General features: G+C 36.2%; 1 protein-coding gene across 1 annotated transcript; it reads left to right on the forward strand.

Moving 5' to 3' along the window:
* Nucleotides 1-1,337: 1,337 nt before the first annotated feature.
* On the forward strand, nt 1,338-7,604 carry LOC148836036 (claudin-10-like). The gene is made up of 5 exons (XM_088912642.1): nt 1,338-1,734; nt 3,509-3,670; nt 4,391-4,472; nt 5,912-6,019; nt 7,004-7,604. The coding sequence occupies exons 1-5, from the start codon at nt 1,503-1,505 to the stop codon at nt 7,191-7,193; spliced, it is 774 nt and encodes a 257-aa protein (XP_088768768.1). The 5' UTR covers nt 1,338-1,502; the 3' UTR covers nt 7,194-7,604.
* The last annotated feature ends 6,871 nt before the right edge of the window (nt 7,605-14,475 follow it).

Raw genomic sequence — 14,475 nt, forward strand, 5'->3', positions numbered from 1 at the left:
TTAACATTTATCTCTGTGCCTTTAAGTGTTGTGTCTTGTGAAGTGTGGTTCTTGATCATGTTCAAAATATTTCTAATTGCTTACATTTTTTCAGGTGAAAAAATGTTTGACGGAAAGTGTGAATATCATTAAAAATGTGCTCTTTCCACTACCTCAAAAGATTTTAATAACTAATATGATTTTAAGTTATTTTACTTTTTCTTGCAGTCAAGTTTTAGTTTTCTTCCTAGACAGTGAGGTAAAAAATATCTGCAAACAAAAATCTTTGAACAAACCCATTAACTTGCCACAAGAGGGAGCCAGAGGTCTTTAGCATCACATGAGGTACAAAACAAAATTGTAGGTGTCATCTGCAAAGTGCTGACATTTCTACTGCACCTTGGTCAGGGTTCAAAAAGTATTTCTGCAACTCTGTTGGTACAGGACACAAACCTATCAGGTCACTTTGAAAGGACATCATCATGCATATAATGTAATGTTATGTTGTGTTGTTATTTTACACATTTAATTAAATAATTGATTTACAGGTGCAAAACTTAATTTAAGGTGGCAGTTATTCACAGTTTATATTATTTGATTATCCTTCCATCTAACACTTCATCCAATTCAGGGTTGCGGGGGGCAAGCAATGGGAGGAAAATGGAGAGCCCGGAGGAACCCCATGTGAACACAGGGAAAACATTCAAAATACACGCAGATAGCACCCAGGTCCAAAATTGCCCCAGCCATGCTGACTAGTGTACCACCGTGCCATTACTATTTGTTTAAACATAAAAATTGCTGAACACTGTCCTGCTCCTCTCAATATTTATCATACCTGTATTTTCAGTATTTGTTTTTTATTCTTTTATCTAGAACATTTTGAGCAGTTAAGGTGTTATCTGTTTACTGTTTACTGTTCTTACTCATTGGCTTAAGGAGGCAAACACACTATTAAAACAATGTTTTTTGCCTTATTATTTTGATTGAGCTCAGGCGAACAGACAGCACAAACAGCAAATTACAAAAAACATTTAAATACCAAAACATGTTGTGGTCCTACAGACTGTTTATGTTTTGACAAATGGAACATTAGTATAATTTGTCCTGCTTATGCAAGTAAATACATTTCATGTTTCCCATAAGAAAATGAACAATTGACAGTAAATATCACCATAAGATTGCATAAACCCCTCATCCACACTATAATAAAGTGTGATCCAACCACAAACATAAGAGCAAGGGAAAGTTCTTGTCAGCAAATGCAACCCTGGAAAACCATTTGTAAAGATGTACAAGGACAGTTTAACCCCACCCCCTTTAAACTGTGGCTATTATAAGCTATGAACATAAAAAAAACAATAGTGATTACACCTCACAGATCCAGCCTCAACCAGTCAGAACTCATCTTATACTTTACCTAAGAGTTCTCTCCACTCCTCTCCTTGGTGCCCTCAGAGCCAGAGTGTATGCCATTTCTTGGTCGGAGAAGGGAAGGTACCTTCTATTTTTTGTGAAAAATTATGAGGAAAAGGCTGGCACAGATATTTGGCTTTCTTTTGTCGAGCACAGGCTGGATCTTTGTAGCTTGTACTATGGCCATGGATTACTGGAAAGTGGCTGATATTGGGGGCAAGGGTGGCAGCAACATCATCTCTATAGCGTGGTACTGGTCTAACCTCTGGAAGGACTGCTTCATTGATTCAACCGCAGTGGTTAACTGCAGAGACTTCGCAGTGTTGTGGGGAGTAGAGAGTATGTATTTTTTTCTTTTTCCCATTTGGTGCCTTTCCTATTGCATCCTTTAACAAAGCTTGTTAATGTGTAGTAACAATTTTCCACTTGTTCATCTTTGATACTTCACTTGTCATATTCTATACTTCTGAATCAGGAATATACGTCATACAAATTATTTTTTATTGCATTCTTCTCAATGGCCTTTTAAATCATGTCTTTCAGCGTTCACTGACATTGTATTGCCTTCTCAAATAAAACAAGATGTGAGCCTTGCTGTGTAGACTTCACAGTGTGGGGGCCTACATATCTGTAACATCTCTGTGGGGCAAATGTCAAGGTGCAGTTAAAAAGTTTAGAAAGAAACTGTGCCGAAAGTAACTGTGGAAGTTCTGTAGAGTACGGGATGCAAAGCTAGTCTTTGACTTGAAGCAGACCGCTGGATACATTCAGGCAAGAAAAGTTCTGCTACACATTGCAGAGCCTCAGATGTAAGTGAGGGCAACACATACCCTTTCCCTGGAGCTATTTGGAGCCGGACAGCTCTTGGGAAAATAGGAGTGATGTGTGTCAATATTCTGACAGAATACTTCCAGTGTGTCTATACAGTTAAATATTATCTCCTTGTTTTCTTTTAACAAATCATAATGAAATTTGCTTTCTGGTACAAAAAAAATATATAATTCCAACCTAAGATCTGTTTTACCAGCTGAGGTTCAGTAGCTACACACAAACCTTAACAACACAGTTTTGATGAAAACTGAGAATCGTGTTTGATTTCAAACCTCTTGGTTTGTGGAACGACATTTTGCCTAAAATGACAAAAGAACTAGAACACCCTAGAATAAACCAATGGGTTCCACCAAGGATGTTGAAGGGGTGTTAGAATAATAAACACTAATATTTACTATGTTTTAATAACACATTTATTTATATTTTAATGAATGTTAATCATCCTCACAAATAAAGACAACCATGAAGCTTGACTTTTGAGTTCCAGTATTGTGTTTTCACATCAAATTACATCAAATGTGCAGTAGTTTTAAACCTTTTTAGCTATTAGCAGGCTTAGTTCAAAACATTAAATGTATATCTTTATGAGAATACTGTTTTTATTTATAATTTTCCTTTTCTTTTCTCAAGCAGTATTGCTTTCAATCAAACAAAATAATTGTTTTTAGAAATGGTAGAACATACACAATTGCATCTGTGTTAATAAAGTATAATTATCAGTTCAGTGTACGATTAATAAAATCCAATATATTTTTATCTTAGTCAGACTTTTGATGCCTTGTCATGATCTCATCCTCCATCAAAAAATAAATTCTAGTTCTGGAGACCCACACAAAAACTCTCACAGGAATGTACTGGAATACAACAGAGTGACTGTGGTTTAGTTGTTCACATTAACACTCAACGAAAACCAACTGTTCCCCAGAATTTGCATACTTAAAATGTTTAGCATCCAAGCAGAAATACTTCTCCCAGTACATACGGCAACAAAAGATTTTGTTTTGGAAAATCTTTCTGTTGTTGATCAAATTTGAACTGCATTGGTTTAATTTAGAAACTGTCCTTTATGAATTTCAGTAGGCCTAAAACTAAATCCAAAATTTGGCAAATCAAAAACAAAACCCAAAAGCTTCCTGAACACTGCAAAATCAAGACCTAAAATTATCCCCACTTTGTCAAGATCTAGGAAATGTCACTATTTCAACCATATACTGTATTATTACATTTCCATATGAATACACATGAAATTCAACTGGCACTGATATTGATTTGTTTTGAACAGAATATATCCAAGGTGTCCGGGGTCTCCTGATGATCGGTCTTTCCCTGGGATTTTTTGGAGCCATCCTGGCTTTCCTGGGGATGGAGTGTACTTTCATTGGGGGAAATGACAAAACCAAGGATAAAGTGTTATTCATAGCAGCAGTATTTCATTTTCTTGGTGGTAAGTATTAACACATTTCTTGTATTACCTTTTTTTAAAACATTAACTGTTGAATACCATAGTTAAAACGTGGTTTCTTGGGTAGCTACTCTGTCATAATGGGAGACATTCTTCAAGCTGCTCAATACTGAGAACTGTGGAAGGGAGATAAGAATTATTGCAGTGTATTGTAAGTGTAGGCATAGTGAAATCGCGTCAAAGGCTTGTATTCAAGCCTGGGTCAGGAAATAGCTGACTGTGATTGGGATTCCTCAACCTACAGTGGGATCTGCTGCTCCTGAGGGTAATGTAGAATTAGTGGACCGGGGCCCTCTCAGCTCTTAGCTAACAGAGTCTTATGCATGCTGTCAGGCATGACTGTCTAATCGTTACAGGACAGGACCCCCGGTTCACGGCTGTGGTACCTGTGACATTTTACAAGACAAGTGGCTCAAAAGTGTAAAATTCAAGGAAGTCTGCCTACAATTCGCGTTGTCCCCTGTGTGCAGCCACTGGTTTCGTAGCCGCAAGCTAAGCGGGAAAGATACCCAAATCAGTGAGTTTTTACTAAGAGTGCTGTAATCTAATACAGTGAAATCATGTTACAATCACTATGTAGAACTGAAAGAAAAGCACATATTGTAAAATTGTACGAAATTGGAAAATTCTGCACACCTTTATTAAGGGTACATTTTTTTGTTTCCACCTTACAATGATATCGCTGAAATATTTTTTGTGCAGGTTTGTCAAACTGTGCTGGATATTGCTTGTACATAAACCAAATTGCTACAGATACCTTCAACCCAACTGTCACTGGACTACAGTAAGTGATGAACTGTAGAATTCTGGGGTTTTTGTTCAGGGGTTGTATTTTTTGTTTTTAATAATGACATGCCTTTAATTGTATCTTGTGTAATGCGGTGCTTGATCATGTTCAAAATACCTCTAATTGCTTACTTTTTTCAGGTGGGAAAAGTTTTGACTTGAAGTGTGAATATTATTAAAAATGTGTTTTTTTCCACAACCTCCAAAGGTTTTAATAACCATATATGGTACAAAGGAATTTTAGTTATTTTACTATTTATTGCTGTCAAGGTTTGGTTTTCCACCCAGAGAAGTAAGGCACTGTAAGCTGTTAAAGCTGTGAGAAACAAAAATGTGGTACATAATTATATTACAAAAGTTTACTATGGATGAACTTAATTTGTAGTCTTCTTTAATACTATGTACTTATCAAAATAGTGTGCTTAGCATGATTTGCAAGGGGGTTTGCTTTTATTTTTAATATTTGATTGCATCTCTCATTCTCCACATGCCATTTAGAATATTGATATCAATAATCTGTAAAACAAATGTTAGGTACACCTGGTGGACTTAATAAGACAGATTTTATTTTAAAGTTCAGAATCTCACACAATGGCAGTGGTATTTGTAACATCTTAATATTCATGTTTATTATCTCCAAAGATTTACACGGTTTCTATTTTCAGCGTCTAATAAAACAGTATTGTGAGAACTGCAAGGCATTCAGATTTTGTCTTCTTATCAAGACTATTAAATATATACTGAAAGCGCAATAAATTATTGGCTGAATATTGGAACCATTAGTCTTTATTAATTTAGCATATTTTTAAATAGTTTTTAATGCCTGAATGTGTACTGTATTTGCAAATATACATTGGAATTTTCTTAAGCACTGCACTTCTTTCACAATTAATAAATTGTGTTTATGATCTAGTATAATAGTATAATCAGAGAAACACATTTTGAATTGCTTCTGGACAGAATAGATTGGCCAAAACAATAAAAACTATAAAAGAAAATGTTTCTGTCACATAAGTGCAATATATGTAGTCTGTTCTTTAATTTCTGACTGCATATCAAATCACTGGTCTTCATATACTATATGTTTTTTCTCCTATGTACAGTAATTGTTTTCATAAGATAAATATTGAACGTTTGAATGTTTCGGTAATATCAATTTTTGCTGAATCTTGTTAACTGCAATTACATCACTACTGTACTATTGTGAAAATCCATCGAGAAATGAATTAGAAAGGTGTTACAAAAGTATTTCAGTATTCTAATTTAAGAGGTAATAAAACAGGTTCAAATGTTTATTTTCAAATTTTTAACATTAGGTGTTTGCTTCTACTTTTTCAGAAAAGGGTATATCAATTTACTTCACCATAAACATTTTATGAATCCAGAGCAACACCTTAACGTCGTAAATAAGAAATTAAATATGCACTTTTTTTACAGCTTTATTCCAGGAACCCCCATATTCCTTGGATTAGTTGGTGCTTTTTTGATAATGGGAGGAGGCATTCTTTATGCCGTCTCTATCCTGAAAGATATCTTCCCCAAAAGGTGAGATGCAATGTTAGAAACATTACCTATAAATGTCAAATTAAAAAAATCAAATATAACTATGATTAAAATTACTCTTAAGCTTAGCACTAAATCCTCATCCAAGGAACCATTCAAAACACAGATTATACTTTGGATCGATCCTCTTTTTGCAAATTGGTTTTCATTAGCTTAAAAATGTACATAGGAAAATTGTTTAGTGTCCTAATTTTTTAATAGTTTCAATAAGGCTAACAGTGGAGTGTTAGCATAAGTAGAGAGAGAAACCATCCAGCTGTACATCAATTCCATAAAACTTTGTTTGTTAAAAATGTATTTACATGAATAATAATGCTAGAACATTCTTAGCATTGTGTTAGTTCTTGGTTGGGGGAGAAAATATTTTTACAAAGCCTGCAGTGTTAAAATCTTGTAGCTTGAGAATATACTGTAAGTAAGACCGAGTCTGTCCTGGGATACAATATTCCAGACTGGTGATCAGGGATACTGTAATGTGGGAGGTGATGTCCTTTGGATTAGAACTTAACACAGTTAACCCCAGGGGTCTGGCTAAATTCCACCTTGGGCTTGCATAATGTGGATATTTGTGGTTAATTGGTGAAACAGCTTCTCGCTTTTTCACATGATCTGCTGTGTAGTGGGTCTGCTGGTGTTTAATGCAGCCTCATGTCACCCAAGTAGGTTCTACACTAAGTCTGATGTGGGCTCCCTCCTACATGTACATACTGAATAAAATTACAAGGCACATTTACATGCAATGACGATGATGATTATTATTATTATAGTTCTTTATCAGATGAATACAATATGGAAAAAGTAAAAAAAACTTCAAGCACTGTACTCAGCATGCAACCAACTTTAACAACATTTATTATCCGTTAACATGAATGACTTGTTTTGTTGTATATGTTATGACTGTAAGCCAAGAGATGGTTGTTCAGAAAGAGTCTAACAATAATTCAGCTGTACTTGTTTTTCTTGCAGTTCAACCTACGTTTATAGTGCAATGTCTTATGTCCACCCCAAATCCAGAAACAGGACCATACATGGAAAATATTCCAATGGATCAAGAAGATCTAGAGAGTCAGAGGGTTCCAAGATTTCTACAATTTCCAAAGGATCCGTCTCCAGGACAAATATAGGAGTGACCTCAGACAGAGATGCCTTTGTGTAACTTGGTGTCAGAACATATTTAATTGGACTGAATGACTTTGCAGCATCTTTGGGGTTGAATGCCACAGAAATATGGTTATTTGTATTCTACGTTTTTAGTTGGTTTTGTAGGTGTGAGTTTTATGAATTTATTAAAGAATATATTTGTAAACATATATATATATACTATAGATTTTGAAATATATATTTTTGTCTTCTACTTTCTTTAAAGAAGCCAGTGTATCATCTTTGATAGTTGGCTGAGTAGCTTATTACTCATTATGTAGGAAGTCCTCTGCAGTGCTCAGTTTTAAATGCACTTCTCTGATTTGCATTTCACTTTTGATAAAGTTCACTGGGTTGACTTTCTCAATATTCTCAGGTTTCTTTACAGTTTTCTCTCTTAAAAGACATTAAAGATTATAACAATTGAGTTTTCTCAGCCTATCAGAAAATGATTTTCCTTTAAGCCCAGTAATGTATATGTTCACTCCTCTCTCTACTAATTTCAGAGCAGCAATTTGTATTTTGTAACTTGGTGACCAACGTTGTACACAATATCCTAATTGAAACATTGTTCAAGTTTAACAAAAAACCTCTTGAATTCTGCTTGTCGTTTTATCTATTTACCACATTGTCTACACAAAAAATAGACATCTAATTCTTGTTCATATATAGTTCCTTAAATATCAGTTCCATAATTTATATCTATAGTTTATGTTTTTTCAACTGCATAATACTCTAGTACTACACAAATAATGTAATAAATCTGTTAGCGAGTAGTTTCTACTGAGCGCTTATCTTCCAGTCTTGAATTTTGTTTTGGTGTTCCTCGGCATCTTCCTGCTCCTCCTGTTGTATCAAATGTGAAGGTGACTGGTTTACTGGTTATACCAGAGCCTAGATCGCTGAAGTAAAGAGGAGTGGTCATCATACAAACCCATCACCCCAATTTGAGCATTTGCAATCTATCGGTATTCTCTTTCTTACTTATTAACCCATTCTTAAATCAAAGACATTACCATTAATGCTTTTCAGTGCCTTCTAAGTAAAACTGAATTAATCTTTTATCAAAGACCTTATCAAATGTCTTCTGAAAATCTAAATATACAATCTTGTATGCCCTGTTTTTATCCATAACAGTTTCTTGCTCAAAAATGTTTAATTTATGAAACCTCTAATCCAATATCATTTAATCTAGAATTATATTTTTTCTTAGCTTGGTATACGATGTCAGTGTCTTCCTCTGTAAACACCTGAGGATGGCATGGTGGTGCAGTAATGGTGTCCTGCAGTGCTGGGGTCCTGGGCTCAATTCCTGGGCTGCTATGTGTGTGGAGTTTGTGTGGGTTTCCTCAGGTGCTCTGGTTTCCTCCCACAGTTCAAACACATGATAGTTATGTTATCCGGTCAGTCGGATCCGACTCTCGGTGATTCTATAGGCCATCTCTTGCCACGCTTTCCGGTCTTGGACTTTCCCTTTCAGCTGTTCTATGCCTAAACCAGTGTCCGTTTTGATGGCGTTGAGCCACTGCGTTCATTGGCGGCCTCGTCTTCTTGTTCCACTGACCATTCCAAGCATCATTGCTTTCTCCAATGAATCTGATCACATCACGTGACCAAAATAAGTGAGCCGGAGTCTGGTGATCTTTCCCTCAAGCGAAATGTCTGGCTTGATGCGCTCCAGAACCTCTTTATTGGTGACCCTTGCTGTCCATGGTATCTGTAACAGTCTCCTCTAGCACCATAGCTCGAAAGCATCCATCCTCTTTCAGTCAGCTTTTTTCAGGGTCCAGCTTTCACACCCATACATTGATATGGGGAACACAATAGCATGGACCATTTGCATTTGGTTGTGAGGCTGATGTCCTTGCTCTTCCAGATTTGGTGCATGCTCAGCATCACACTATGGCCTAACGCAATTCATTGCCTAATTTCAGGGCCGCAGTTTCCAGTTCGGTTGATCATGGATCCCAGGAAGCAGAAAACCTTGATGCATTCGATCTCTTCACTATTGATGGTTATTTTGACTGCTCCATTTCCAGCTGTTGCCATGATCTTCGTCTTTTTGATGTTGAGGTGGAGACCCATCTTTTCACTTTCCTTTTGATTCTTAATATGAGGTATTTCAGGCCATCTTCCGTTTCCGCCAGTAATGTTGTATCATCAGCAAAGCGGAGATTATTAATATTTCTGCCTCCAATCTTTACACCGATTTCAGATTCTTCCAGATCTAATTTCCTCATGATCATTTCTGCATAAAGATTGAAAAGAAAAGGGGACAGAATACAGCCTTGTCGCACACCTTTCTCGATTTTGAACCATTCTGTGTCTCCATGTTGTGTTCGAACAGTTGCTTCTTGGTCTTTATAAAAGGATCTTATCAGCTGGATCAAGTGTGCTGGCACTCCCAGTTCTTGCAGGGCCTTCCATAGCATACTGGTTGGTTAATTGGCTTATGGAAAAATTGTCCCTGGTATAAGTACAGTGGTGTGAAAAAGTGTTTGCCCCCTTCCTGATTTCTTATTTTTTTGCATGTTTGTCACACTGAAATGTTTCAGATCATCAAACAAATTGAAATATTAGACAAAGATAACACAAGTAAACACAAAATGCAGTTTTTAAATGAAGGTTTTTATTATTAAGGGAAAAAAAAATCCAAACCTACGTGGCCCTGTGTGAAAAAGTGATTGCCCCCTAAACCTAATAACTGGTTGGGCCACCCTTAGCAGCAACAACTGCAATCAAGCGTTTGCGATAACTGGTAATGAGTCTTTTACAGCGCTGTGGAGGAATTTTGGCCCACTCATCTTTTCAGAATTGTTGTAATTCAGCCACATTGGAGGGTTTTCGAGCCTTAACCGCTTTTTTAAGGTCATGCCACAACATCTCAATCGGATTCAGGTCAGGACTTTGACTAGGCCACTCCAAAGTCTTCATTTTGTTTTTCTTAAGCCATTCAGAGGTGGACTTGCAGGTGTGTTTTGGATCATTGTCCTGCTGCAGAACCCAAGTGCGCTTCAGCTTGAGGTCACGAACAGATGGACGGACATTCTCCTTCAGGATTTTTTGGTAGACAGCAGAATTCATGGTTCCATTTACCACAGCAAGTCTTCCAGGTCCTGAAGCAGCAAAACAGCCCCAGACCATCACACTACCACCACCATATTTTACTGTTGGTATGATGTTCCTTTTCTGAAATGCTGTGTTACTTTTACACCAGATGTAATGGGACACACACCATCCAAAAAGTTCAACTTTTGTCTTGTCAGTCCACAGAGTATTTTCCCAAACACCTTGGGGATCATCAAGATGTTTTCTGGCAAAACTGAGACGAGCCTTTATGTTCTTTTTGCTCAGCAGTGGTTTTCGTCTTGGAACTCTGCCAGGCAGGCCATTTTTGCCCAGTCTCTTTCTTATGGTGGAGTCATGAACACTGACCTTAACTGAGGCAAGTGAAGCCTGCAGTTCTTTGGATGTTGTTGTGGGGTTTTTTGTGACCTCTTGGATGAGTCGTCGCTGCGCTCTTGGGGTAATTTTGGTCGGCCGGCCACTCCTGGGAAGGTTCACCACTATTCCATGTTTTCGCCATTTGTGGATAATGGCTCTCACTGTGGTTCGCTGGAGTCCCAAAGCTTTAGAAATGGCTTTATAACCTTTTCCAGACCGATAAATCTCAATTACTCTGTTTCTCATTTGTTCCTGAATTTCTTTGGATCGCAGCATGATGTCTAGCTTTTGAGGATCTTTTGGTCTACTTCACTTTGTCAGGCAGGTCCTATTTAAGTGATTTCTTGATTGAGAACAGGTGTGGCAGTAATCAGGCCTGGGTGTGGCTAGAGAAATTGAACTCAGCTTTCCAAAGATGTGGTAAACCACAGTTGATTTATGTTTTAACAGGGGGGGCAATCACTTTTTCACACAGGGCCATGTAGGTTTGGATTTTTTTTTTCCCTTAATAATAAAAACCTTCATTTAAAAACTGCATTTTTTGTTTACTTGTGTTATCTTTGTCTAATATTTCAATTTGTTTGATGATCTGAAACATTTCAGTGTGACAAACATGCAAAAAAATAAGAAATCAGGAAGGGGGCAAACACTTTTTCACACCACTGTATGTGTGTGTGCCCTTTAATGGACTGGAAGTTTTTTTATTCTTTTATAATCTGCACTTCTGTAATTGTACATCTTTAATTTGAGGTCCACCTGTCCAGTTTGAAAATCTACTTCAAAGTATCCCATGTTATGATCACATTTCTATATATGTTTCCTCCATCTCTGTTTTCCTCACTCTTTGTGGATGATAGTTAAAAAGACAATATAAACACAGGCCTTTTTTCTTTTGGATGCTCTGAAACACAATAAACCTGTTGTGAGACATGGCTACCATTTCATTTTCAGTTGCTGATATCCCTAGTGATTTATTTCCCAATCTATGTGAGAAAATTTTAAATTTCCCCAGGTAACTCCTTCTTTCTTTACACATTCATTCCTGATTTTATTATAAAACACTATAGCACTATATAACACTAACCTAACACTATGCACTATGAATGTTTTTGTAAAGTTTACGTATCTAGATGGTAGTTCCTTAATTCCTCTCTTTTTGGTTTCTGTGCCTGAATGTTCCTTGTTATGTAAAGAGCTAGAACTTTTCTATCTTTTCCATCTATCTCTCTAGACAATTATGTACTAACTGATGTTGTATTTTTCACCATCACGCTGTTAGCTTCCTGTGATTATAGGTCCATTATGTTTCTGCTAGTGCTCCTGCAGTAGTTTCAATTTATTGCATTTTGTTCTAAATGTTCCAAATAGCTAATTAAGTACTTACTGTAGGTACAGTATAAGTACTTAAGTGCCTGGTTCATTGGACCTGGTCCATTGGAAGCTGCTGATGGTTTGGAGTTTGCAGTTCACCTTTGCATGATGCCGGCAGGATCCTGAAGAAGATCACTGACTTGTTCCTGCTCTACAGATTGATTCCAGAGTCTTAGAATTGTTTTATGTAAAGGGGGCAGTTTATACAAGAGTGTTTGTCACCTTGGCCCCAGGGAGACAATATGGTGTTAATGACTCAGGGTCAGTGATGCACATCTTAGTTGTAGAGTATGCTCAGAAGAAGACAAAGAAATCAATCAAGTCGTTTGACTCCTTTGAGAACAATTTAACCAAAGCACACCTGTCCTTTGGCATTCCTCTTGCAGATCCAGCATAAAACAACCAACCCTAGTTTTCCTACATAGGTCTCTGACATATGGAAAAAGCATGGGATGTACATCATGCAGAAATGTTTTTTCCAGCTCTAGGCTATATGTGTCTGAATGTATTGGGACTGCAAACACATTCACATAGACAGACGGTCATGTATCTACAGTAGTATGTAAAGGAGTGTAGGGTCAGATGTAGTGCACATTTAAGACATACTGTATTTCTGTCAGTGTAGAATTGCTCTGCCAGAACAATTTAACATTAAGCAAGGGATGCCGATCTGGTGGCTTAAGCATTCAGTCAGTGTTAAGAATTGGTCACAATCTGGGCCTTTGCAGTAGAACATGCTTCAAAGAAGAGAGTACAGCTTTGTTGAACACCTTGTCCTTACCAGATAATACATCCCTAAACTATTATTTAACCACAAACAAACCTAAAAATAGTAGGTTATTCAAAACAAAAGGTCAAAGGAAAATATTTCCATGATGCTTACCTGAGATTTTGTGTAGGTCTCAAAAAATATTTCACAGAAACTTTACTTGAGCATAAAACCTCACCCTCATATTCAGTATTTTTAAGTTTTTAAACAAAACAAGCAAATGTTTCTCTCAAAAATTGTAGCTGTTGTAGAAGTTTGTAAAAACAATCAGAAGTCTATTTCTTTCATATATAATATATTTTATATATCAATATATTCTTATATATGTGTGTGTGCAAAGAATATTATATAATAATAAAAGTGAATTTTAAAATGTTAAGCATGAAGGATTATTCTGTAAACTACACTGCTGAGGTGTACAGAAAATAAGTCATGAGTTTTTTTTCCAGTAATACAAAATAATTGTATTATAATTACCATTATCATTTATAGTCAATACACAAGGATCCTGTTATACAGTATAAGTACGCAAGTTTAAAAATCTGCCTACCGTGCTTAATAGGTTTTAGTTGTGGGTATTCATCAGATAAAAATGTGTTTTCTGGAATGGCAGAGACTGATAAAATCTTTTGCAGTGATATCCCTAAATTCACACAAAAAAAGAACTGGTAACCATGCCAGTATCAGCAGAAAAATAAAGATGTTGATCTTTCCCAGCTAAAGAAAAAGCCCTGGGAACCACTGACATATTTACTGATTTAAAGATATAAGTGTCTTGGCTGATTTAAGCAAAATTAAAGTATAGGTTGTGCCACAGGATTCCCTTCTTTCTGTCCAATCCCATGAATTCCACCACCTGCTGGACATTTTTCTGTGTCTCCTGTTTTCTTCACCCCACTACAGCCTGAGGAGCCATGACCTCTCTTGAAGGTGGATTTGTCACTGTTTAGAAATCACAGGTTTGTTGTCAGTGTTTTGGAAACACATTCTTTGGCAATTCGGGACTCAGTCTGGTAAATTAACGACTCATCTTCAAGTTCAAGGAAAACAATATATACTAGTATAACAAAATTGTGTCAATTAGATATAAATATCCATGCCAGATCGTTTCCTTTAAAAGCATCTTTATTTTGATAGACTAAGATGAACAAAATGACCTTTACTTTTTTATTATATAAGAAAATATCACATCACATGCTTGAATTGGCTTAACTATTACAGACCAACTTATTTTAAAGATTTACTTACTCTATAGCCTTCCAATAAGATGCATATTGTGGTGAGACAATGCTTTATGTAGCTAAAATTTGAAATGTCTTTTAATATATTAGCATATTTAAACACATTTCATTAAAGTATTTTTAATATTTCATAATTTCTATTATCTATCTATTGAGACCAGTAATGTTTAGAAAATGAATTGACATATCATAACTGCATAGAATATTTCTTTAATTTTAAATGATGAATTGTTCAGTATATTTGTAGATAAGTAACCCTGATACTGAACAGTAGACAGTGATTTCCAGAACCTTTGTCAAAAATGGAAATTTAGATTTTATACCATAATTACTGAGCACACTGGAGTCTAAGATCTTTTTTATCGGAGCAATGAAGATAATTTTAGACTTCAAGTTTAAGCCCCAGGGGAACAGTTCCAGATTTTAATGACGGATTGATGAAACATACAAAATAAAACCTACAAACAAGAGGA

The sequence above is a fragment of the Atractosteus spatula genome, chromosome 4, assembly GCF_055471065.1.
Source record: "Atractosteus spatula isolate fAtrSpa1 chromosome 4, fAtrSpa1.hap1, whole genome shotgun sequence".
Taxonomy (NCBI): domain Eukaryota; kingdom Metazoa; phylum Chordata; class Actinopteri; order Semionotiformes; family Lepisosteidae; genus Atractosteus; species Atractosteus spatula.